At 52.3% G+C, this 22,739-nt stretch overlaps 2 protein-coding genes across 9 annotated transcripts in view; one reads left to right on the forward strand and one right to left on the reverse strand.

The window, feature by feature from the left end:
- The window catches only part of SCNN1B (sodium channel epithelial 1 subunit beta), a 75,947-nt gene extending 67,759 nt beyond the window's left edge, over positions 1-8,188 (forward strand). For 7 of the 8 annotated variants that reach the window (XM_061210146.1, XM_061210150.1, XM_061210148.1 and 4 more), the window contains exons 6-13: positions 629-792; positions 1,104-1,211; positions 3,651-3,768; positions 4,832-4,907; positions 5,000-5,057; positions 5,750-5,811; positions 6,992-7,067; positions 7,340-8,188. In XM_061210146.1, the coding sequence (XP_061066129.1) occupies positions 629-792; positions 1,104-1,211; positions 3,651-3,768; positions 4,832-4,907; positions 5,000-5,057; positions 5,750-5,811; positions 6,992-7,067; positions 7,340-7,720 (1,043 nt within the window). In that variant the 3' untranslated portion in view covers positions 7,721-8,188. Of the gene's footprint in view, positions 1-628; positions 793-1,103; positions 1,212-2,165; positions 2,462-2,613; positions 2,921-3,650; positions 3,769-4,831; positions 4,908-4,999; positions 5,058-5,749; positions 5,812-6,991; positions 7,068-7,339 lie in introns of those variants that run through there. The other variant, XM_061210147.1, reaches the window with a different exon arrangement.
- A 2,996-nt stretch (positions 8,189-11,184) lies between these two features.
- COG7 (component of oligomeric golgi complex 7) overlaps positions 11,185-22,739 on the reverse strand; it is a 74,484-nt gene continuing 62,929 nt past the window's right edge. Inside the window, exons 16-17 of the mRNA XM_061208722.1 lie at positions 14,290-14,433; positions 11,185-11,588 (exon numbers count right to left, since the gene is read on the reverse strand). Coding sequence (XP_061064705.1) covers positions 11,422-11,588; positions 14,290-14,433 — 311 coding nt within the window. The 3' untranslated portion in view covers positions 11,185-11,421. The remainder of the gene's footprint in view (positions 11,589-14,289; positions 14,434-22,739) is intronic.

The raw sequence follows: 22,739 nt of genomic DNA on the forward strand, positions 1-22,739 counted from the left end.
AAATAATGGGTCTGGTCTCTACCTTCAAGAAGGCAACAGTGGAGTGGGGCAGGAAGACAGATAATAAAAGAAGAATCTCAAGAGTGAGAGAGGTACTTGGAAGGAAAGTTCCAGGGCTAGGAGAGCATATCACAGAGATCCTGAGACCCAGTCTAGGTAGTCAGGGAAGGCTTCTGAAGGAAGTGACACTTGGGCTGAGATCTGAAGGAAGAGCAAGAGTTTCTAGGTGAAAGGTGAGTCTGGAGACAGCATTCCAGAGAGAAGGGAGAGTGTTACGAAGTCCCAGCAGCAGGAAGGAGCACGGCAGCAAAGGGAAGTGAGTGGAGAGAATGAGGACCTGTGTGATTGGAGGTAGGACCGCCTGTGCTGTGGCCCTAGGTCTACCTGCCCTGTGGAAGAGAGATCATGGGGGGTGGTACAGGGGGCAAAAGGAGCCCAGAGAGGAGACCATGGTCGCTCGGACTCAAATGGGGGCCTTAGAGAAGGCAAGAAGTCTGGATTTTCGTAAAGTGGAGCCAGCTTCCTGCACAGACCCTTGGCTGGAGGGGACTTGGACCAGTGGGTGGTGGGTGTCCCTTCAGCCTTGGGGAGCGAGCTCAGGCAGCCCTCGGCCCCATCTTCCCCTCAGGCCTGAAGCTGATCCTGGACATGGGCCAGGAAGACTACGTGCCCTTCCTCACGTCCACAGCCGGTGCCCGGCTGATGCTTCACGAGCAGATGTCGTACCCCTTCATCAAAGAAGAGGGCATCTTTGCCATGTCGGGGATGGAGACTTCCATCGGGGTGCTGGTGGTATGGCTGCAGCCCAAGGGCACCCCACCTGCCCAGCGCCCACCTCCCAGGGCCTGAGGGTAGGAGATCCGGGCCTCCCCAAGCCCTGGACCTCCTCACCATCCACTCCTGCCTCACCTTCTGGCTGGAACCCCACCAGGCAGCCACGCTCTGGGGGAAGATGAGTGGCCCCCAACCCCTGGCGCCTGCTGGGGCATCGGCCCTCTATCCCCTCTCAACATCCCCTAGACCTGCATGCTAGATGGGAGGGAGGAACAGAGGGGGCTTCCTAGGGGTGACCAGGGGCCCCCCACAAACAACCTCTCACACAGGACAGGCTGGAGCGCAAGGGCGAGCCTTACAGCCAGTGCACCATGAACGGCTCCGACGTCCCCATCCGAAACCTCTACAGCGACTACAACACAACCTACTCCATCCAGGTGGGAAGTTGGTGCAGCCTCATGACCCTGGGGCCCCGTCCACGTCTACCTAGCCTGAGGCTTGAGGTCTCTGGGAAAGCTAATCCCAGCAAGGCTGACTCTGCTGGATCTTTGGGACCACAGGGTGCCCTGGGGGCTAGGGAGCCAGTCTAATCCTGGTTCTCACCAGGGCCCAGGGCTGGCCGCTTCTCCACCCTGCTTTGTAGGTGTGCCCTTGGGGTCTTGCTCTGGGGTCTCCCAAGAAGAAGCCTTGTGTGTGTTAAGGGTTTACATGAATTACATCATCATTTGATCCTTTCAATACCCCTATGAGGCAATAATATACTAACAAAATTACTAATTATTGTTAACGTATTATGCTATTAATAGCATTTATTATATATGCTATTTATTATAAGTATTAATATACTAATAACAGCAGGCTTCTGGTGTGCTAGGCAGGCACTGTTCCACGTGCTTCACATATATACATTAAATCATTTAACCCTCACAACAACCCTAAGATGTAGATACTATTATTAGGAATGAGGAAATTGGGGTTTACAGACCCCAGTCCAAATGCCTCATTGATGTACCTGAGAAGTCCCTCTTTGTATCTGGCCTCAATCCCCCTTGCTGCAGCTGGGGGCTTCCCCCTTATGCTGATCTCCAAGGTCAGCCCAGGAGGCCTGGCCTCTGACCTGGCCCCAGTGGAGAGGACACACTGAATCTTTGCAAAAGTGACCACTTGCTGACACTTTTTCTCCCAGCCCAGTCTGCCTTGGTGGATAAGGAAACTGAGGCATAACAAGGGCCAGGGCAGAGCAGTGCCTGGCTCCGTGTCTGAGAGCCCCAAGCAAGGTGTGGTTTTCCCGTTTGCCTTAGTCAGGGGACTCCACTCTCCCCGCTGCCCGCCTGCCCGCCCACTCCATCCAGCTGACCCCAGGCACCCCGCACTCTGACCCTCCTGTCTAGAGGGGCTTCTGCCTGCGATGGAGAGCTCAGGGAACCTTCCAAGCCTCTGGAGGGACAGATGGACAGACAAGACAGCACAGGGAGGTGGGGAGCACGGAGGAGGAGGCCAGAGGCATCAGGCCCCAGCCCTGGAGACTTCATTCCAGAAAAACCTCAGTTCTTGCTTCGTCCAGTGCAGTCACCACTCTGGCCGGAGACCTTGGCAAAGCCCCAGGCCCTGGTCAGGTGCTCGGCCCGCCCAGGCCCCGCCCTAGCCCAGCCTCAGCTGGGCCCTGGAGAGGACTCCCACCTTCCAGGTGAGACAGTGAGGTCTGGGCGAGTGTGAGACACTTGGCCAAAGTCACTTGGCTCCCTTCTGACCCCACTGCCCCTGACCTCGCCCCAGACCCGCTCCTCCCGGCTGTGCCACTTCATCTGCCGCCTCCCCCCCGGCTACTTCCTCCCGCAGGAAGCCCACAGGTTTGCCAGGGAGAGCAGAGGAGAGGATGCGTTAGCCTGGGAAGCAGCAGGCAGGAGAGCGGAAAAGAAGCTGTGGGCTCCTTGGCCAGGGTGGGAGCAGGGAGTCCTCCAGAGGCAGCACTTGGGAACCTGGGCAGCGAGAGACGTGAGGAATGGCTGCTTCCGTTCGCTGAGCGCCCCCTGGCAAGCCGACCTCCCCGCCTGAGCCAACGGGAGCGACAGGAGTAAACTGAGGCTCGGAGGCTAAGGGCTGGCCCCGGGACACATAGCTCGTTTCTGAGTGGAATGACCTGAAAACCCAGTATGAGTAGATTCATCTCATCCAGCCCGGGGCCGGGGCGGGGGAGGGGAGGGCTGAGTCCACTCTCCCCCTCCACCATCCCCAACCAGGGGACATTCCGTAGAAGGTCACTTCCTCCTCCAACCACTCCGAGCGCTCACATCACACTTCTCGCCTTCCCTGAGTGTTTCTCCCCAGGAAGAAGGAGCACAGGGCAAGCCTGCCTGTCTCCCCTTCTGGGTCCTTCCATGTAAAGGGCTCAGAAGCCTGCTGGCAGCCTTGTGACAAGAGCTATCTAAGAGTTAGCTTTTTTTTTTTTTTTTTTTTTGGCCACACGCAGATCTTAGTTCGCTGACCAGGGATCAAACCCGTGCCCCCTGCAGTGGAAGCGCAGCGTCCTAACCACTGGACCGCCAGGGAAGTCCCTAAGAGTCAGCTTTAGTGTTGGAACAAGCCACCCCTCCCCATGTCCTCCGTGGGGCCCCAACTCTGAAAGGTGGCAGGGGCCATCCTCAGAGAGCTGGCGTCTGGCCTGAGTCCCTCTGTGGGGGCCAGGGACAGGGGAGGACCGCCACGCCCCAACTTGGCGGCAGCTCGGCCACCGCTTCTGCGCGGGAGGGGCCCCTCCGCCCCGCTCCCCCAGCCCCCTTGGCCTGGGCAGCAAGCTCTCCGGGCCCCCTTCCCCTGGGGCTGGGGTGGGGACATCACTGTCAAGTCTGCATTCTCTGCTCCTCCTCCACCCCCAGGCCTGTATTCGCTCTTGCTTCCAAGACCACATGATCCATAACTGCAGCTGTGGCCACTACCTGTACCCGCTGCCCCGCGGAGAGAAATACTGCAACAACCAGGAGTTCCCAGACTGGGGTGAGTGGGGAGCTCCCGCCAGCTGGGCCGCTGCCCCCGAAGGCCCTGACCACAAGGGAGGTCGGAGCTCCACGCCCTCAGTCCCCGTCCTCTCGGACCACAGCCCCTCTCGCTGCTCCCCCTACTCTTCGACTCCATTAAGCGTACACTTGAAACATGTATGTTCGGGAGAGGATTTGTCCTTGAGACCTGAAGCCACAGGAGGAGGAGCCCCTGCTGGGCTCACACTGAGCTGGGATCCAGGCTTGGAGTCCAAACACCGATGGATGTTGTCAGCAGCAAAGAGCATCCCACCACCTCTTTTTTTTTTTAACCTTTTATTTATTTATTTTATTTTTTGGCTGCATCGGGTCTTAGTTGCGGCACACGGGACCTTCATTGAGGCGTGCGGGATCTTTCGTTGCATCGCGCAGGCTTCTCTCTAGCTGTGGCGTGCGGGTTTTCTCTTCTCTAGTTGTGGCATGTGGGCTCCGGAACGCATGGGCTCTGTAGTTTGCGGCACACGGGCTCTCTAGTTGAGGTGCACGGGCTCAGTAGTTGTGGCCCGTGGGTTTAGTTGCCCTGTGGCAGGTAGGATCTTAGTTCCCTGACCAGCGATCGAACCCGCATCCCCTGCATTGGAAGGCGGATTCTTTACCACTGGACCACCAGGGAAGTCCCCTACCACCTCTTAAAACTAATAAAATGTGTGGACAAGAGGGGAAAACTTTACCCCTTCCAACCACCCATCCCTTCCCACATGACCCCATCACCCCGGCCCACCGGCCAGGATCAGGGCTGAAAGTGGAGGGAAAGCTGCTCTGATGCTGCTGAGCTGGGGCTGGGGTGTTTGGGGAGAGGATCCCCCAGGCCAGGCTGGGGTGAAATGGCTGGCGACGGGGCGGGTTGGGGGTGGACGTAGGTGATTCTCCATGACCAGGGGAGTTCGGATTGAGATATAACTCCCCCCACTCAACCTAACCACAGGCCTTAGGTGGCCCAGGGCCAGGAGGGCAGAGGGCAGCCAGAGGCTCAAAGCACAAAACCCCGCTCAAAGTCTCTCTCCCCACCCCCTACCGCTCAGCCTATTGCTACTCGGCCCTGCGCATGAGCCTGGCGCAGAGGGAGACCTGCATCGATGTCTGTAAGGAGTCCTGCAAGTGAGTCCTGCCTGGAGGCTCGGGTGGGCGGCGGGGCGGGCTGTGGATGGTGGGGCAGGCGGGGACAGTGACAGGCGGCTTCTCTCTTCCAGTGACACTCAGTACAAGATGACCATCTCCATGGCCGTCTGGCCTTCTGAGGCCTCTGAGGTGAGTCAGGGGGGCGGCCAAGCTCCTGGCTGCCCATCTCTGGGTGGGAGGCAGGTCTGGGCAGAGGTCTGCAGGCTGTTTGGAACTTTACAGAGGGGGACTCCTCCCTCCATCCCCTCCCTCCCCGCTTACTTCCACCCATGTCCCCCAAGCACTGTGCTGGGGACACGGCAGTAAGTGAGACACACAGTCCTTTGCCCTTACGGAGCGTACTTTCTACCTGGAGAGACAGACAATATACCGAAATAAGATCATTTCAAATGGCTGTGTAGGGTAGACCAGATGATGAGAGGGTAACTGGGGGAAAAGGCCTTAGACAGGGTAGTCAGGGAAGACCTCCCTAAAAAGGTGACATTTGAGTTAAAACTGGAGGATGGGGCTGAGCCAGGCTGGGCAGGTCTGGGGAGGATCTGGGCAGAGGGAACAGCAGGTGCAAGGGCCAGAGGTGGGAAAGAGCTGGCACAGGGAGGCCGGGCCTGTGGGGGAGAGCCTAGAGACCCGGGTGCATTCTCCCCAGAACAGCAGCCACAGCGTGCACCGGCACCCTCCCCTTCCTCCCTGTGCCAACACATGGTCCCCGGGGGCTTCAAGAAGATACAGGGCTGTGGTCTGCCTCCACAGGTAGCAGGGCCCGTGACTGGGAGGGGATGCTGCAAGGCACTGTTGTTTTCAGCTGCCTTTTTGGGTTCCAGGACTGGATTTTCCATGTGTTGTCTCAGGAGCGGGACCAAAGCACCAATATCACCTTGAACAGGTGAGCTCAGAGTCTGGACGGGCCAGGGAAGGCAGAAAAGAGGAGGAACCAGAGCCTCAGGGGAGGGGCTTGGGCATAGAGCAGCTACTCAGACACCTTCTCACACTGGTCAGATTCAGAAGCAAGCCTAGAGGAGGAGCACTGGGACTGAGAGAGAGGCCAGCCGGGGGGGGCTCAGAGCCTACTGCTTCCTAAAGGACAGCGTGTTCTTCCACCTGTCACCTGTTCATCCAGCCATCCACCCCTCCAGTCCTTTCATCCTTGTACCCATCCACCCATCCACCCACCTGTCCATCACCCATCCTTCCAGTCTTCTGCCCATCCATCTCTCCACTCACAGATCCATCCATCCATCCATCCCTCCATTGTCCATCCTTCCATTCTGCCACTCATCCATCCGCCCACCCACCCTCCATCCATTCAACCATTGTTCCATCCACTCAACATAAACATGCATTGAGCACAAGAAAGACAGAAGGTTCAGTCTATCAGGAAGTTTGAGTCTAGAGGACAGAGGTATGCGAACAGGGCTTATGATGATGGGAGTCTGCCCAGGACCCTTCCTGTGGGATCCCAGCAGGGAAGGAAGCTCCTTCTTCCTGAGAGATAAGGGAGGTCTGTATAGGGAGGTGACACGAGCTAATCCTCCAAGGAGGAGTAGTAACGGTTCAGACAAATAAGAAGAGGCAGCAATGTCCCGGCAGAAGCCTGGAGGTGTGAGAGAGCATCGCCTTTCTGAGGACCATCCGGTGTAAGGGAGAAGCCCACTCGGCCACCCTGCCCTGCCTCAGATCCCCTGACAGAGAGCCAAGGCTTAGGACTCTATGTCAAGCCTACTGTACATGGGCTGGGAGCGGGAGAGGGGAGCCCAGAGCTGATCCTCAGGACTGTCTCGGGCCCCAGGGCCCTTTGGAGAGCTGGTTCAGAAAGGGGCACACAGGATGGGAGCTGGGCAGTGGTGCCTTTTGTGGCCCCAAGGCCTAGAGGGGCCCTTCCTGGCTCTTGTTTGGACCTCACCGCTCCTGGGAGTGGCACGTGAGAAGCTCGAGCCAGAGGAGGGCTGGGGGGCCCTTGCTGCCTTTCGTGTGTGTGTGTGTGTGTGTGTGTGTGTGTGTGTGTGTGTGTGTGTGTGTGTGTGTCTTGGGGAGAGGGCACCAGCTCCCTTTGCTGCTTCCTGCAGGAAGGGAATTATCAAGCTCAACATCTACTTCCAAGAATACAACTATCGCACCATTGAGGAGTCAGCAGCCAATAACGTGAGTTTGGGGGCTCCTGGCACCTCAGCCCTGCCTGCAGTCCCTCCACCTGGCACCCTGAGGGTAGGGAGGGTCCTGAGCCCAACAGAGGAATGAGGAAGGTCCCTGAAGCAGTGTCAAATTACTTCCCTGGGCTGAGACAGTCACCCTTTCCCCCTTCCCGGCCAACAACCCACCTCACAGGAACCCGTGAGGCTGGGCTTGAGGCAGGAATCTGTGGCCCGACCAGCCCCCCTTCCCCGGCCGGGCCCTCAGTCCCCTGCTCCCCACAGATTGTCTGGCTGCTCTCAAATCTGGGAGGACAGTTTGGCTTCTGGATGGGGGGCTCGGTGCTATGCCTCATCGAGTTCGGGGAGATCATCATCGACTTCGTGTGGATCACCATCATCAGGCTGGTGGCCCTCGCCAAGAGCCTGCGGCGGAGGCGGGCCCAGGCCTGCTACGATGGCCCACCGCCCACCGTGGCTGAGCTGGTGGAGGCCCACACCAACTTTGGCTTCCAGCCTGACACGGCCACACACGGCCCCGATGCTGGGCCCCACCCCCATGAGCAGACCCCGCCCATCCCAGGCACCCCACCCCCCAACTACGACTCCTTGCGTCTGCAGCCACTGGACGTCATCGAGTCTGACAATGAGGGCGATGCCATCTAGACCCTGCCCATCCCGGGCAGCCCAGGAATTCGGACCTGAGCCGTGGAGACCATTGCCCAAGGCCGCATTTTATGATGCCCTCTCCACAGGCCCGGGACGGTAGGTGGCCAAGGCCAGAGTCCAGGTCCCTTTACAGAGAGCCAGCAGCTCCTGGCCAGTCCTAGGCCGAGGGCTCCGTGGAGTAACGGTGCTGGTACGGATGTGGGAATTGTGTTCCTGCCCACACCCTCCAACCTGACCCAATCCTTGGCCTGGGATGCCCCCAGCTAGGCTCCAAGACCCGAAGCATCCTCCCCTGGAGGCAGGCCACTTCCCTCCCAGGGCCGGTCACCATCTGCCCCAGAGATGAACAGGCAGCACGCTTGTGACCTTGTGAATGGGTTTAGTGAGGGCAGCTTTGGTGGATAGCAGGCATCAGAGGCCCTGCCAGGTGGCACATGTTTTGTTCTGGAAAATAAAAGTAGAAAACACGGAGTCTAGCTTTGTTCTTTGACTGGGCAGCCAGAGTGCCCTGATGCATCTCTGGGGGTGGAAGGGCATCCATAACAACTTGAGAGCAGAGGCCTGGCCAAAGAAATGTCCAAGCTGGTGATTTTTAAAGTTTCTTTCAAGTTGTCCCTGAAACAGTGGCTTTAATGCCTTTTTCAGTGTCGTCCAACTTATTTCTTTGGGTTGCAAGAATCAAGAGAGAGAGAAAGAGAGGTAAGATGGGAGAAATACTCAAAACTGGCTTAAGCAAAAGCATCTCCAGCAGCTCAAGTGATGTCTGTTCTCTCTGCCTTCCCAGGCAGGCTGTCCTTACTTTACAGCAGCAAAGGGCCATCTGCAACTCCAAACTCAGCTAGGAGAGAGCACCTCTTTCCCAGTTGTCACAGCAAGTTCCCAGGCAGACTCTCATTGGTCACTGAGTGGGTCACATGCCTGTCTCTGAGCCAATCAATCAGTGTGCCCAACTGGCAGGCTGCTGGGATTGGTCAGACCCTGCCCATACCTGAGGCCAGTTGGCCCCCAGCAGAATCACATGGTCTGAGGGTAGTGGGGACATGGCTCTTAGGGGTGCTGGATAAAATATAGGCCACCAAGTTAAACTGGAACTTTAGATAAACAGCAAATTAATTTTTTAGTAGACGTACATCCATGTAATATTGGGGGCATATTAATAAATCATTCACTGTTTTTCTGAAATTCAAATTTAACTGAGCTTCCTGTATTTTTAATTGCTAAATATGGCAACCCTAACGGCTTCCCAAAGAGAGATCAGGGAGCTGTTATCAAAGAAGAATGCGGTCTGGCAGCTGCAGACAGTTGACCACTGCAGGGCCCTGTTGTCACCTGCTGGCCCTGGTGGTGAAGGAGCTCTTGCTTCAGACCCTGGGACCAGGGCATCCCAGCCCTGCTGGTCTAGAACACCTGGGTCCTTGGCCTGAAAGGCCAACAAGCTGTCCTCCCATTAAGTGCCCACGATGGCACCTGTGGAGGAAGGCGGTGTCACAAGCTGATGCCACTCCAGCCAAAGGCAGCATTGCTAGGGACTGAGTGGGGCAGGCCTTGGGGAAGCCGGGTTTCCGAGCTCAGGGCCAGGCGAGTCTGTACGCTAGAGTCTCAATTCTTGGTAATTACCACACTTACTACTATGACTAGGACTTTTATCAAGAGCAATGGTAGTTGTTGTCACCACACTCACTATTACCATTTGTTGTTTTTAAACAATGGCTCTATTGTATCAAACACTTATGACATGCCAGGCACCAGGCCAAGTAGTTTATAAGTCTTATTTCATTGAATTCTCATAACCACTGAGAAATATGATCATGCCATTTTACAAGTAAATAAACTGACGCTTGGAGAGGTAGAGTAAGGTGCTAGACTAGATTGCTATTCTTGTAAGTGACAAAGGCGAGACTCCTGGTCATAAGAATACCAGTTCCTCAGAGAAGCCCAGGGCTTTCATATTTATTATCTCATCTGAGGCTCTGGGGCAGGCAGAGCAATGATTATTATCTAACTCCATTTGCCAGCCCTTTGGTCACAAGTTAATTTGAACTTGAGCTAAAAGGGGAATTCATTGGTTCTTATAATTAAAGTCCAGGGATTTCAAGCACGGCTGTATCCAGGGGTTCAGCTGCAGGCTCTATTTTCTTCTGTGTTGATATCCCTCTCAAACGGTTTCTCTTCATATGCCGCTCCTCCCTCCACAGTCCCAGACTCCATTCCCTCAGCTCAGCAACCACAGCAGGAAGAAAGCTTTTCCTTCACAGTGTCCCAGCAAAAGCCTCCACAGTGAGGCTCATGTGGATCGGCCTGGGCCACATGCTCATTCTGAACCGACCACTGTGACTGAGGATGGGAGATGCTGCCTGGCCATCCCGGGGTGTATCTACAGCGGGCAGCCCCTTACAGACTCCTGTGAGAAGTTTTGCTCAGAGACGTGTTGAAGCGGAGCGGGAAGGAGCTTCTGGCCCCCAAAGCTGCTTGTAGATGGGAGACGGGGACCAGGCTGACGTGGGTATCAGTTGCCATCCCTCTCTTGGGGAGTACTGAGGGCCGGGGTGAAGATGGATGATGGCCCCATCTCCAAAAGCAGGCTCTGGGTCAGGCAGACAGGCATTCCTCTCCGCTCCGGATCTAGAGGAGATGATAAGGGCTGTCCTATTCCTACTCTGGGGTCCCATTAGAGCCGTTTAGGGGTGACAAATTAGTCTAGCAGGGCCAAAATTGCCCAGAAAAATGGCATTCTGTAATTCCCTCCTCTACCCACAAAGGGAAGGTAGGTTACAGACGATCGAGGACTATGAAATTAGCAGTTATTGTGCACTTACTTACTACATGCTGTTGCCCCCACTGTGTCTCAGTGGCTCTTCAAATAATCCTATGAGTTAGGTACCATTATGACCCCTGTTTTTCGGATTAGGAAATGAGCCTCAGAGAGGTGAATGACTTTCCCAAGGTCACACAGCTGGAAGGTGGCAAAGCTGGGAACCAAGACCAAGCCTGTCCTAGTGGCTCTCACCCACACTGGCACAGAGGTCACTGCAAAGAGGTTTCCACTTCAAAGCAGCTCTTTTCACCTTCCAGGTTTCCAGCTCCCACTTCAAGGCAGGAGCCAGGCTTGAGCCCTGCCACGGACAGTCTGTGATCCACCACATGAGAAACCAAAATATTTTTCTTGGTGCGTTTTCGCAGCTGATGCTCTTTCGGGACCAGCCAAACTGGTTCCAAAGATGTGGGGACAGAATGTGTGGGAATCCCTGGATGACAAACCCAGAGAGACACGGCCCTGGCAGCCCAGTGGGACTGGTTCAGAGGCCACATTCGCGGCAGTGCCCCTCCGGAGGGCTGGCACGAGCAGGCTAACCCAGCTGGGATTATCCTTTCCGGCCGAATCCTCAGTGCAGACAGCACAGCACATGAGAAGCACCCAAATATTCACTGAGGAAAGAAGACAGCCTTCTTTCATTTCACAGTATTTATTAATTGCACTTTCAAGACAGGATCATTTAAAAAATCATCTGAAAATTCCTCCCTGATAAATAATACACCTCTAATTTACAACCTTTTTTTTCGATTATACAAATGAACCACATCTTTTTGAAACAAATTCTGCCCAATCCCAGGCGGATTTTTAGAGCAAATCCATTCTGGGGGCTTCTGTGGCCCCGGAACTCCAGCCCCGACCCTCTCATCAGCCAGGTGCGCGGGGGTCAGTAGTCCACACCCCGCATGGCGGCCACCGTGGTGGCGAGGCGACGGGGCAGGCCTTTGCTGACCTGTCTGTAATCCTCCGGCTTGGCCTTCAGGAGCATCACGATGTTGTGGAGGGTGCGGGACGGCTGCAGGCCCAGGGCGTCCATCACGTTGATCAGGTAGTCTGTGGGGTGGGGGCAGACAGGCACAGCTCGACAGACTCAGCACCGAGAGGACGAGCCCCAAAGGCCTCCCCGCGGTAAGGGACAAGACACCCCCCAACCCCCAAGTGCTGGCTGCCAGGTCTGCCCTCAGCCCACAAGCCTTCACTCTGAGGGCTTTTCCAAGGGGCTCAGACCTGCCTGTGAGCTCGGCCCGGGTCCAGGAATTCTAATCTCATAAAGGAGTTGCCAACATCGCCCCATCCCCACCACTCCCACTGTACACTCAGCCCTCCAGCCCAGCCAGCCGACCTCAGCCGAAGCTCTATCCTGGGGACTCCTGCGTTCCCAGCCCTGCTCCCCGGCGGACCCCACTGACGACATGGAAAACCCAAGGGGTCAGGAGACACAGGGCTTATCTAAGCAGCTCCCGAAGATTTCCCAGCAGAGCCCCTACAGGGGGGACTTGGACAGTGCAGGGGGCCAGGCCTGGTGTAACGCAGTTCCCACACCTCCCAGATAACCCCTTAGGGTACGAGTTAGGACAGATTACTGAGCCCACCCCCAGGCCAAGTCGATGAGCGTTTCCAAGAGAGGGTCTGCGGCTCCTGCCCTTCTGAAAAGCAGCAGTGCCCTCCAACCGGCAGGCAAGCTCAGGCAGCGCCGGCAGAGTGGAGGAGAAAACCGGATTTCCGAGGTCAGGGTGACCTCAGTGACTGCATCCACCTCTCGAGTCTCTACTTCCACCTGTGGATGCAGTTCGTACCCATCAGGCAGCATGTTCGGGGGATGAAGTGGGACAAGGACCGCGGACGCGCCTGACATGACGCGGGTGGTCAGTAATTGGCTGCTCCTTCCCTTCCTCTTCCTCGGCAGCACGGCTGGCCGAGCCCGAGGAAGGGCGCTCTCCAGCCCCTCCCTCTTCCTGCTCTGAGGGACTGGGAGACGAGTCACCCGGCAGGTCCCTCCTTATGTTCTGATGACCACCCACGTTGATCTTTTCTGCCCGACTAGGCTGGAGCTCCAGGCACGGCTCTATCTTCCCTGTGTCTTCTTTCTGAGGCCCGGCTCAGGGCAGAGCCCATAGGAGGTGCCTGTTCTGCCCTGGCTGCCTGACTCACGTCCCAGCGAGCCGCTTTCCGGGAAGGGCACCACCAACCAGCCAGGCACCTGCCTCTGGCACATATTCACCCATAAAACTGCGAGTTCCCCTCGACTGCAGGCCAGGACCTGCGAAGCGGCAGCCCATGATCTACCATGACGTCTTCTGTTCAGACAGCAAGAGTGTTTTTGGTTTTGTTACATTTTAATGCTTAATTTGAGCGTCTTTAAGGTGGCCATGCACTGCCACAGACCTCTCCGCTCTCTATCGTGTTACCACTTGGCAACTTCCCGGCCCCTAAGCACACTCCCTCACAGCGTAAGCTCAGTGAGCACAGGAACCGTCCAAACCTCTCTTGCATCCCATCTCCTAGCGCGACGGCTGGCACGTAACAGACACTCAGTCAACGCTGAGCGAGTGAGCCGATGGATGTGGACGGCAGCTTAACAGGGAGGGCGACGCGGTGTGGACCAGTGAACTCTAGGGACCACCCCCACATCTCACGCACTAGTTCCGCTGGTTCTCCCCTCAATGCTCCCGCCTATGCTAACAGGGACCACCGACGAGCATCTGAACCCCTTCATCTCTTCTCTGAACCTGTGCCCAGTGAGATGACAAAAGCTGGCTGCTGCCCTGTAACTGCTGAGAGCCGACCACGAATGAGCACAGAGCCGGGAGTTGGGGCAGCTGGGTTCCAGGCCTGGCCCCATCACTCACTGCTCTGGGACCCGGAGCAAAGGGCCTCACTTCCATTTCTTCCTCAGCAAAACAAGAGGCTGGCTCGGGCCTGGGGTCACCCAGGGCAAAGCTCTGGCTGGGTCCCCAAGGAGCTAATCTTTAAGGCTCCCACCACCCTCTCCCTCGCCCGCTCCAAGAGCTGCCTCCAGCTAAAGAACAGGCAGGCAGTGGACTGATACCAAGAGGTTGGGGAGACGCCCCGACCACCTGCCTGCAGTACCCCCCGCCTCAGAGCACCCTGCAGGCGGCATCACCTCCAGGGACGTGCGCCAGCAGGAGCAGGTGGGCACACGCCCCTGTGACCCGGGGGGCAGGCAGGTACTTGGATGGAGACCACGGGGCAACCCTGGCGGGGTGGCCTCGTGATGCACGTGCTCTGTGCCCCCGCTTCCTTATCAGTGTGACGAGGGCAGGGGCGCTGAGCTCACAGGGGAGTTTTGAAGATTGCGTAAGCCGGTGGGTGCGAGTGCTTGGCTCAGCACCTGGCATGCCTGCGCACAGTGAGAGCTCATTCAACGTCAGTTTGCATGATGATTCTGTCGATGGGCAGAAGGCCAGGCGGGGCAAGGCGGCATCACACAAGTCTGCCTCACTCATCCCAACCCATCTCGGCAAAGCGCCCCTTGATGGCTCTCAGCCTCGGCAGCTATCCGAGTCCACGGGGACACCTGTCAAAACACTGGTGTCTAGGCTTCTATCCAGGCTTATTACGTCAGAATCTCTGCGGGTGGGGCCTGGGGAGTCCACATTTTTAACAAAGCTTCACAGACAAGCCCAGAGCTGAAGTTGAGAGGAGACCTGGGACGACGCTCCTGGAGGGTAGGGGGCCTGACGGATGCAACAGGCCAGAGCTGGCCCTCCCCCCACCCGTCCCAGGGACCTACCAATGTCGGTGGCCAGCTGCTTGGTGGAGTGCGGGGTGAGCTCAGGGATCTGGAGGACCGCGTCACAGTAGGTCTGCATCGTGGCTCTGGCGACAGAGCCCAGCCAGCTGTCGGCCATGTTGTCCAGCTCGGGCAGTTCGTCCCCTGGAAAGGGAAAGAGGGTCACCCAAAGAAACACAGCCTGGTCAGGAAGAACCGGCCACCGACAGCTCTTACGGGGCTTTTCGGGGTGACCAGGCCCCACGATAGGTGCCACATGCAATACACAAAGCTACAGTCTCAATGGGCAACGCAGGAAACGGAGGACAATTACACCTTAGGTCAACTGGTATTGACTCAGTACGATGAGGATTCAGAAAGAAAGCAATCAGGTGAGGCGGGACAACCTCAGAGGTCTCAAAGGCTGGGGGCAGATGCAGCCAGGCAGGCCAGGAGGAGTTCTGCAGACAGAGCAAGAGGGAGCGGGGCCACACCACAGGTGAGAGGGTGGAGAGCTGGCACAGCCCAGCAGGAGACAGACAACAGTGCTGAAGACACAGGCGGCACATCAGAACCGAGACCTGGGCTCAAGACCAAGCCTACCACTAATGAGCCAGGTGCCGCCTGACTGTTTGCTTCATCGGTAAAATAGAGATAACATCAGTCCAGGCCTTTCAGGGCTGCTGTGGGAATTACACGGGGCCCTCCCGCACGCTTAGTGCCATGTGCACGGTAGCCATCAGTGCTAGAATGATTATTGGGGGTGGGGGGAGTATGTGCAGGGAGCAGTGGGAAGTGTGTTAGGGGACTGGGCTGGGTCACGGAGGGCACCCCGAGAACCACGTGCACCCCATGTAGTAGGGAGCAGGCAGTGACTGCAGGTTCCCTGCAAGGTTGTGAGAAGACGAGCCCATGTTGGGAGGGCCTGCCAGGCCAGGGCGGGGTGAAGGAGGGAGATGCAGCAGCCATCCAGGCACGAGAGGCACGGGCCTGACGCCTGAGGGCAAGGGGGATACCCCGCAGCAGAAGTGGAAAGAAGGGGAGAAATGAGAGCAACTTTTTTTTATAAGTAAGTATGGAGCCAAGCAGTGGAATATTAGAAGAAGATAAGCAAAATGCTACTACTACCACCACTAATAATAAAAGTAACAGAATATAAAGTTACTTGTAAACACCATCTGCTTAGAGAGGAGCCCAAAGGGCAAGTGGGAACACAGCAACACCGGTGAGTGCAATGGTGGGATGATGTGATCTATTTTCTTTGAAAACTGTGACCTGTTTTACATAGAGCATCTGTACAACAAATACAAGCCAGAAGGCTAAAAATCAAAACAGGATAAACACAAATGAGGACAAGGACAGTAATGTGTGATCTAGCGTTTCCGCCTTGGAACTGGACTGGCTATAGTGTGGCCACAAACGCAGCTGGGAGGGAGGCTGGTTTGGGGGATAAACCTCCTTCTCACTGACTCTGACCCAGAAAGGGCTGAACCTAACAGGCCAGAGCACCAAACACCTAGATTCTAGGGTTGTCGGACAGAACTGAAAGCTGATAGAAATGGATGAGAGGGAGACGTGAAAATGAGTAAGAGACTTAGGCTGGTGCCTTGGGAGACCCTCCAGGTCAGGGGAAGAGGAGCCCAGATACACAGACACATGGACACAGTGGGTGGCGGGCAGTCGTGTGTTAACTGCATAAGTCCCATTTGTGGAGACCCTGCTGGGTCTGGCGCTGTCCTGGGTGGCCCTGCCCTTCAGGCACTCTCTGGCCAGGCAACAAAGACAGCCCTCGATGAGGTCAGTGCTGCAGCAACTGCACATTCTGAGACCAGCGGGAGCCCACAACCAGGAGCGAGGGCCTGGGCTTTACTTGGACAGATGGGCAGTTTGCCAAACGCGCACGAGGAAGAAGAGCATTCTGAGCAGAGAGAACAAAACTCGTTTTTTAAAAGTGCCCGTGATAAACAGAGCACACGTGAGACGGTCCAGTTTGTGAAGAAGTGCGTGTACATGCAGATCCGCAGAGAAAAGCACGTGGGGAGAATAGTCCCTCAGATGCTACCAGTGACTGTCTCAGGGCAGTAAATTTTTAATCAAAACTTTTTTTTAATTTTGAAAATGAAGAAAAAATCCTTCTGAGTGGCTGGAATGTGAGCATGTGGGGCACAGGAGAGACAGAAAGGGAGGCGATGAGGCCGCAAGCACTCCCTTGGGCAGGACTGGGAAGGTCCCCAACACCAGGCCACGAGAGGTTTGGATTTTGTCCCGTAGGTCCTAAGGGGCCGTCAGAGGTTTTTAAGTGGGCAGGGAATCATTAGTCAGAGGGTGAGGGCAAGAACCAGGAAAGAGAAGCAAGACAGACAAAATGCAGGAAAGAAAAGAAATCTCAAGAAAAAGGGGTTTTAAAAGGCCAGGCTGGGCTCAGCAATGCTTGAGCTTTTGCACTGACTTCAGCAATGGCCTGGCCACGACAGACGGCGGCCCCTTCCTGACCCATAGTCCCCGCAGGGCTGGCTCTTCCCGAGGGCCCACCACGCAGCAGCAGCTCCGCAGAGAGGCTGCACCTGCCCATCAGATGACCTGCTGGAACCAGGAGCTGGGCCCTCTGCCTGTCAGCCAGGCCAGAGAGAGTGCAGGAGCCTCCCGGACCCACTGCCCACACCTGGGAAGCACTTTTCCCCAGTGCCCAGAATCATGACTCCACGGCAGCTCCAGCTGCCTCCACAGATCTCCCAAGTCCACTGCAGCCAAACCTGGTAACTCCACCAAGGAAGAGGACCATGACACCTGGAGGCTGGAGTTTTCCTGCAAATGCCTCTGCTCTAACCCACTATGTTTGTGACCCTTGGACACATCCCTTTACAATTCCCAGAGTTCAATTTCCTCAAAGGAAAAAGACTCGCAATGATTTTTAAATCTCCCTCCTACTCATCATTTATCTAAGCCAAAAAGTTCCTATTGGCTGTTTAGCCATCTGCTTCATAAAACTTTCAATGTTAAAATGGGAGAAAACTAGAACTAGTGCCAACTATTATATATAGGATGGCTAAACAATAAGGTCCTGCTACTGTATAGCACAGGGAACTATATTCAATATCCTGTGATACACCATAATGGAAAAGAATACGAAAAAAAATATACGTATATGTATAATTGAATCAGTTTGCTGTACACCAGAAACTAACACAACACTGAAAATCAACTATACTCCAATAAAATTTTTAAAAAAGAAAAAAAAAACTAGAACTAGAATGCTAGTTCACTGGGTAATTCTTTCCTATTTTCTGTATGCTTGAAAATTTTCATAATAAAACGTTGAATGAAAGGTAAAAACAAAAAAATTACCCGGATCAGCTTCTTCTTGTTGTTATGTTTTCACCATTGTTACAATGTTACTTTATGGCGGGGAGGTTTTTCCTTCTGAACAATGCTCAACCCAGAGCCCAGCACACAGAACGATTAATAAACATTTCTTAAGTGAGTGAATGAATGAACGAGTGAGCAAATGAAAACAATCACATATTCACTAAATCTGTATATATTTATTTGCAGTGGAACAATAAGACATTATGCTCTTCCTGATGTAAGGCAACAGACGATAAACATAGCACCACATTTTCTTGCCAAAGAATTTGAACCTGCATTTAATCCTTATCAGTAAGAGATACATAATGAAGTATTTATGGATGAAATAACATGATGCCTGGGATGTGATTTAAATACTCTAGCAAAAAATGTGAGCAGAATACATGAAACAAGAAGCCATTCTTGAAGCCAGGTGATGAGTGTCTGCGTTTCCTTGTACTATTCTCACTACTTTTGCGTGTGAGTGTGTGTACATGAAAAGTTCTATGAAAAAAAGTTAAAAATATTTTCAAACTTAAAAAGTGTATTAGCCAATAGATGGAAATAAGAACCACTTGGAGCCCTTGAGTCCAAGACGGCAGCACAGGAAGCCCCTGAATTCACCTCTCCCGCAGCACACCACACCCACAACTATTCATGAAGTGACACCCCCTGCATAAGGACTGAGCACCAGCTGAGCGGCTTCCTCCACAGCAAGGGAGGAGGGGGCCCCAGGAAGGTGGGGAGGAGAGGCAGACATACAGCCTCGCCAAGCCCCACACGGTAGGGCAGGACCTCATGGGCAGAGCCCCTTCCTGAGCGGCAAGAGGTCTGTCTGTGCCCCGCATCGGGCACCCCAACCCTGGGACCTGCAGCCAGACGAAGCCCCCAAAACGTCTGGCTTTGAAACCAATGGAGTTTATATGCAGGGGACCCGGGGCCTGTGGGAATCTGAGGCACTCCTGCTGAGGAGCTCGTGCACAGACTCACCCCAGGAACCAGCGCAAAGGCAGCAGTTTGAGAGGTGACTGGATTCTGTGCGAAGGAGATTCAGCTGCTAATCCTAAAACATCTGCCAGTGGGGCAGGGAGTATCTAGGGTTGACCTCAGGGACAAAGGGGCTGGAAAACGCCATTCTGCACTCTCCCTCTCCCTTGGGGCGCAGGTGGACAGGTGCAGACATGGCCTCGGGAAAGCTGAGGGCGCGCCCCACTCCACACTCTCCTCCCACATCACTACAAGCACAGGTGTGCCCTGCCCCCAGCGCTCCTTCCCAACCTTGCTAACGCCAGTGGGCAAGTACAGTACACACAGGGAACACCTCGACTGCCTGGCTCTGATAACCAGAGGGGCTTGTGCTCCTGGGCACAGGACTGTAACAATCAGAAAGCCAGTTCTGGGCAGGACGTCACACCCAGGACACTACGCAGCAGACTGAGCCACATCCCCAGTCCGCAGGTGAAAAAGGGCCATTTAATTGTCCTGGAGCTTCAACCTGAGGATAGGCTTCAGGTTTGCCACACACCTAAGAGCTACAGAGGTGCTCTCAGGGAAGCAGGCAGGGAGGCACCATTCTTGCACCCTCCCTTGGCCTCACCACTGCTCACTGGTACCTCCCAGCAAGGAGCTTATACACTTGTCTGAAGTCCCGATGCTTGCAACTGTTGCCCAGGAGACACCTCCAGATCTCCCAGTCTGGAGGTCAGCAGGGTCTATGATTGCAGTCCCACAGGACTGTATACATCTGCATACTTTAAAAGCTGCTGCCTGAGTATCTGGCTTCCAATCAGCCTGAATCTGGGTGCTGAGTGAGATCACTCCCTTTGGAACACTGACAGGTCTTGGTGCATCCTCAACAACTGGAGCCTATCAAGAATAAGCCAGGCTACCTAGACAATCACAGAGGTTTGAGAGACAACCAAGAGCTAGGGAAAAGTTGAATGATAAGGCTCATCTCCTACACAAGGTCACTCCTTCAAGACTGGGAGAGGTGGCTCTTTTGCCTATTACATAGAAGCCAACATAGAGAGTCAAGCAAAATGAGGAAACAGAGGAATAGTTTCCAAATGAAAGAATAAGACAAAACCTGAGAAAAAGGCCTTAATGAAACAGAAGTAAGTAATCTACCTGATAAAGAGTTCAAACTCATGGTCGTAAAGATGCTCACCCAACTTGGGCAAAGAATGGATGAACATAATGAGAACATTGACAAAAAGATAGAAAATATAAGAAAGTACCAAACAGAAACTGCAGAGCTGAAGAATACAATAAGAGAACTAAAAAATACATTAGAGGGGTTCAATAGCAGACTAGATGAAGTAGAAGAACAAATCACTGACCTGGAAGACAGAGCAGTGGAACTCATTCAAACAGATCAGCAAAAGGAGAAAAGAATTTTAAAAAGTGAAGATAATTTAAGAGACCTATGGGACAATATCAAGTAGAATAACATTTGCATTATAGGGGTCCCAGAAGGAGAAGAGAGAGAGAAACGGGAAGAAAATTTATTTGAAGAAATAATGGCTAAAAACTTCCCTAACCTGGGGAAGGAAACAGACATTGAGGTCCAGGACACACAGAGTTCCAAACAAGATGAACCCAAAGAGATCCACACCAAGATACATTATAATTAAAATGTCAGAAGTTAAAGAGAGAATATTAAAAACAGCAAGAAAAAAAAAAACAACTTGTACGTGCAAGGAAACCACCATAAGATTATCAGCTGATTTTTCAACAGAAACTCTGAAAGCCAGAGGGATTGGCATGTTATATTCAAAGTGCTGAAAGGAAAAATCTTCCGACCCAGAATACCCTACCAGGCAAGGCTAGCATTCAGAATTGAAAGAGAGATAGTTTTCAAGACAAGCAAAAGTTAAAGGAGTTCATCACCACTAAACCAGCCTTATACAAAATATTAAAGGGTCTTCTTTAAGCTGAAAAGAAAAGGTACTAATAACAAGAAAACATATGAAAATAAAAATCTCTCGGGTGAAAGATGAATATATAGTAAAGGTAGTAGATTAACCACTTATAAAGCTAGTATGAAAGTTAAAAGAAAAAAGTAGTAAAATTAACTACAATAATTAGCTAAGGGATACTCAAAATAAAAAGACGTAAAATATGACATCATAAACATTTAACGTGACAGGGGGGAGTAAAAATGTAGAGTTTTTAAAATGCATTCAAATTTAAGTTGCTACCAGGCTTCCCTGGTGGTGTAGTGGTTAAGAATCCACCTGTCAACGCAGGGGACACAGGTTCGAGCCCTGGTCCGGGAAGATCCCACAAGCCGTGGAGCAACTAAGCTCATGCACCACAGCTACTGAGCCTGCACTCTAGAGCCTGAGAGCCACAACTACTGAAGCCTGCACGCCTAAAGCCCGTGCTCCGCAACGAGAGAAGCCAACACAATGAGAAGCCCACGCACCGCAACAAAGAGTAGCCCCTGCTCGCCGCAACTAGAGAAAGCCCGCGCGCAACAACAAAGACCCAACGCAGCCAAAAAATAAATAAGTAAATTAAAAAAAGAAAAATTTAAGTTGCTACCAACTTAAAATATACTGCCATATATATATTTGGCAGTATATTATATATATATTTATATATATACTTAATATATATTAGTATATTTTATATATGCTAATATAGTATATTTTTATATATACTAATATAGTATATTTTATACATGTTATATATATATATATATATAGAGAGAGAGAGAGAGAGAGAGCCACTGTTATATGTGAACCTCATAGTAAGCACAAATCAAAAACCTACAGTAGATACACAAAATATAATGAGAAAGGAATATAAACATAATACTAAAGAAATTCATCAAACCACAAGGGAAGAGAAGAAGGAACAGAGAGGAACTACAAAACAGCCAGAAAATAATGAACAAAATGGCAATAAGTTCACACTTATTACTTTAAATGTAAATGGACTAAATTCTCCAATTAAAAGACACAGAGTGGCTGAATGGATAAAAAACAAGACTCATCTATGCTTCCTAAAAGAGACTCACTTCAGATCTAAGGACACACAGACAGAATGAAAGTGAAGGGATAGAAAAAGATTTTGTATGCAAATGGAAATGAAAAGAAAGCCAGTGTAGCTATACTTATATCAGACAAAACAGACTTTAAAACAAAGAATGTAATAAAAGACAAAGAATGTCATTACATAATGATTAAGGGGTCAGTCCATCAAGAGGATGTAACATTTGTAAACATTTATGCACCCAACATAGAAGCACCTAAATATATAAAGTGAATATTAACACATCTAAAGGGAGAAATTGACAGCAATACAATAATAGTAGGGGGCTTTAATATCCCACTTACATCATTGGATAGATCATCCAGACAGAAAATCAAGAAAATATCAGCCTCAAATAACCTGTTAGACTAGATGGCCACATGTATATATGTGTGTGTGTGTGTATGTGTGTATGTATATATATGAAACATTCCAGCCAAAAAGCAGCAGCAGCAGAATACACATTCTTCTCAAGTGTACATGGAACATTCTCCAGGACAGATCACATGTTAGGCCTCAAAACAAGTCAATAAATTTAAGAAGATTGAAATCATATCAAGCATCTTTTCCAATCACATGGTATGACACTAGATATCAAGAAGAAAACTGGAAAAATCACAAATATGTGGAGATTAAACAACATGCTACTGAACAACCAATGGGTCAATGAAGAAATCATAAGGGAAATCAAAAATACCTTGAAACAAATGAAAATGGAAATACAACCACCCCAACCTATAGAATGCAGCAAAAGCAGTTCTAAGCAGGAAGTTCAAAACAATACAGACCTACCTCAAGAAACAAGAAATTTTTCAAATAAATAATCTAACTTAACACCTAAAAGAGCTAGAAAGAAGAATAAATGAAGCCCAAAGTTAGTAGAAGGAAGTAAATAATAAAGACGAGAATGGAAATAAATGAAATAGAGACTAAAAAACAATAGAAAAGATCAATAAAACTAAGAGCTGGTTCTTTGAAAGGATAAACAAAATTGACAAACCTTTAGCTAGACTCACCAAGAAAAAAAGAGAGAAAGCTCAAATAAATAAAAGCAGAAATGAAAAGAGGAGAATGATACCATCGAAATA

Source organism: Eubalaena glacialis, chromosome 13 (assembly GCF_028564815.1).
Source record: "Eubalaena glacialis isolate mEubGla1 chromosome 13, mEubGla1.1.hap2.+ XY, whole genome shotgun sequence".
Taxonomy (NCBI): domain Eukaryota; kingdom Metazoa; phylum Chordata; class Mammalia; order Artiodactyla; family Balaenidae; genus Eubalaena; species Eubalaena glacialis.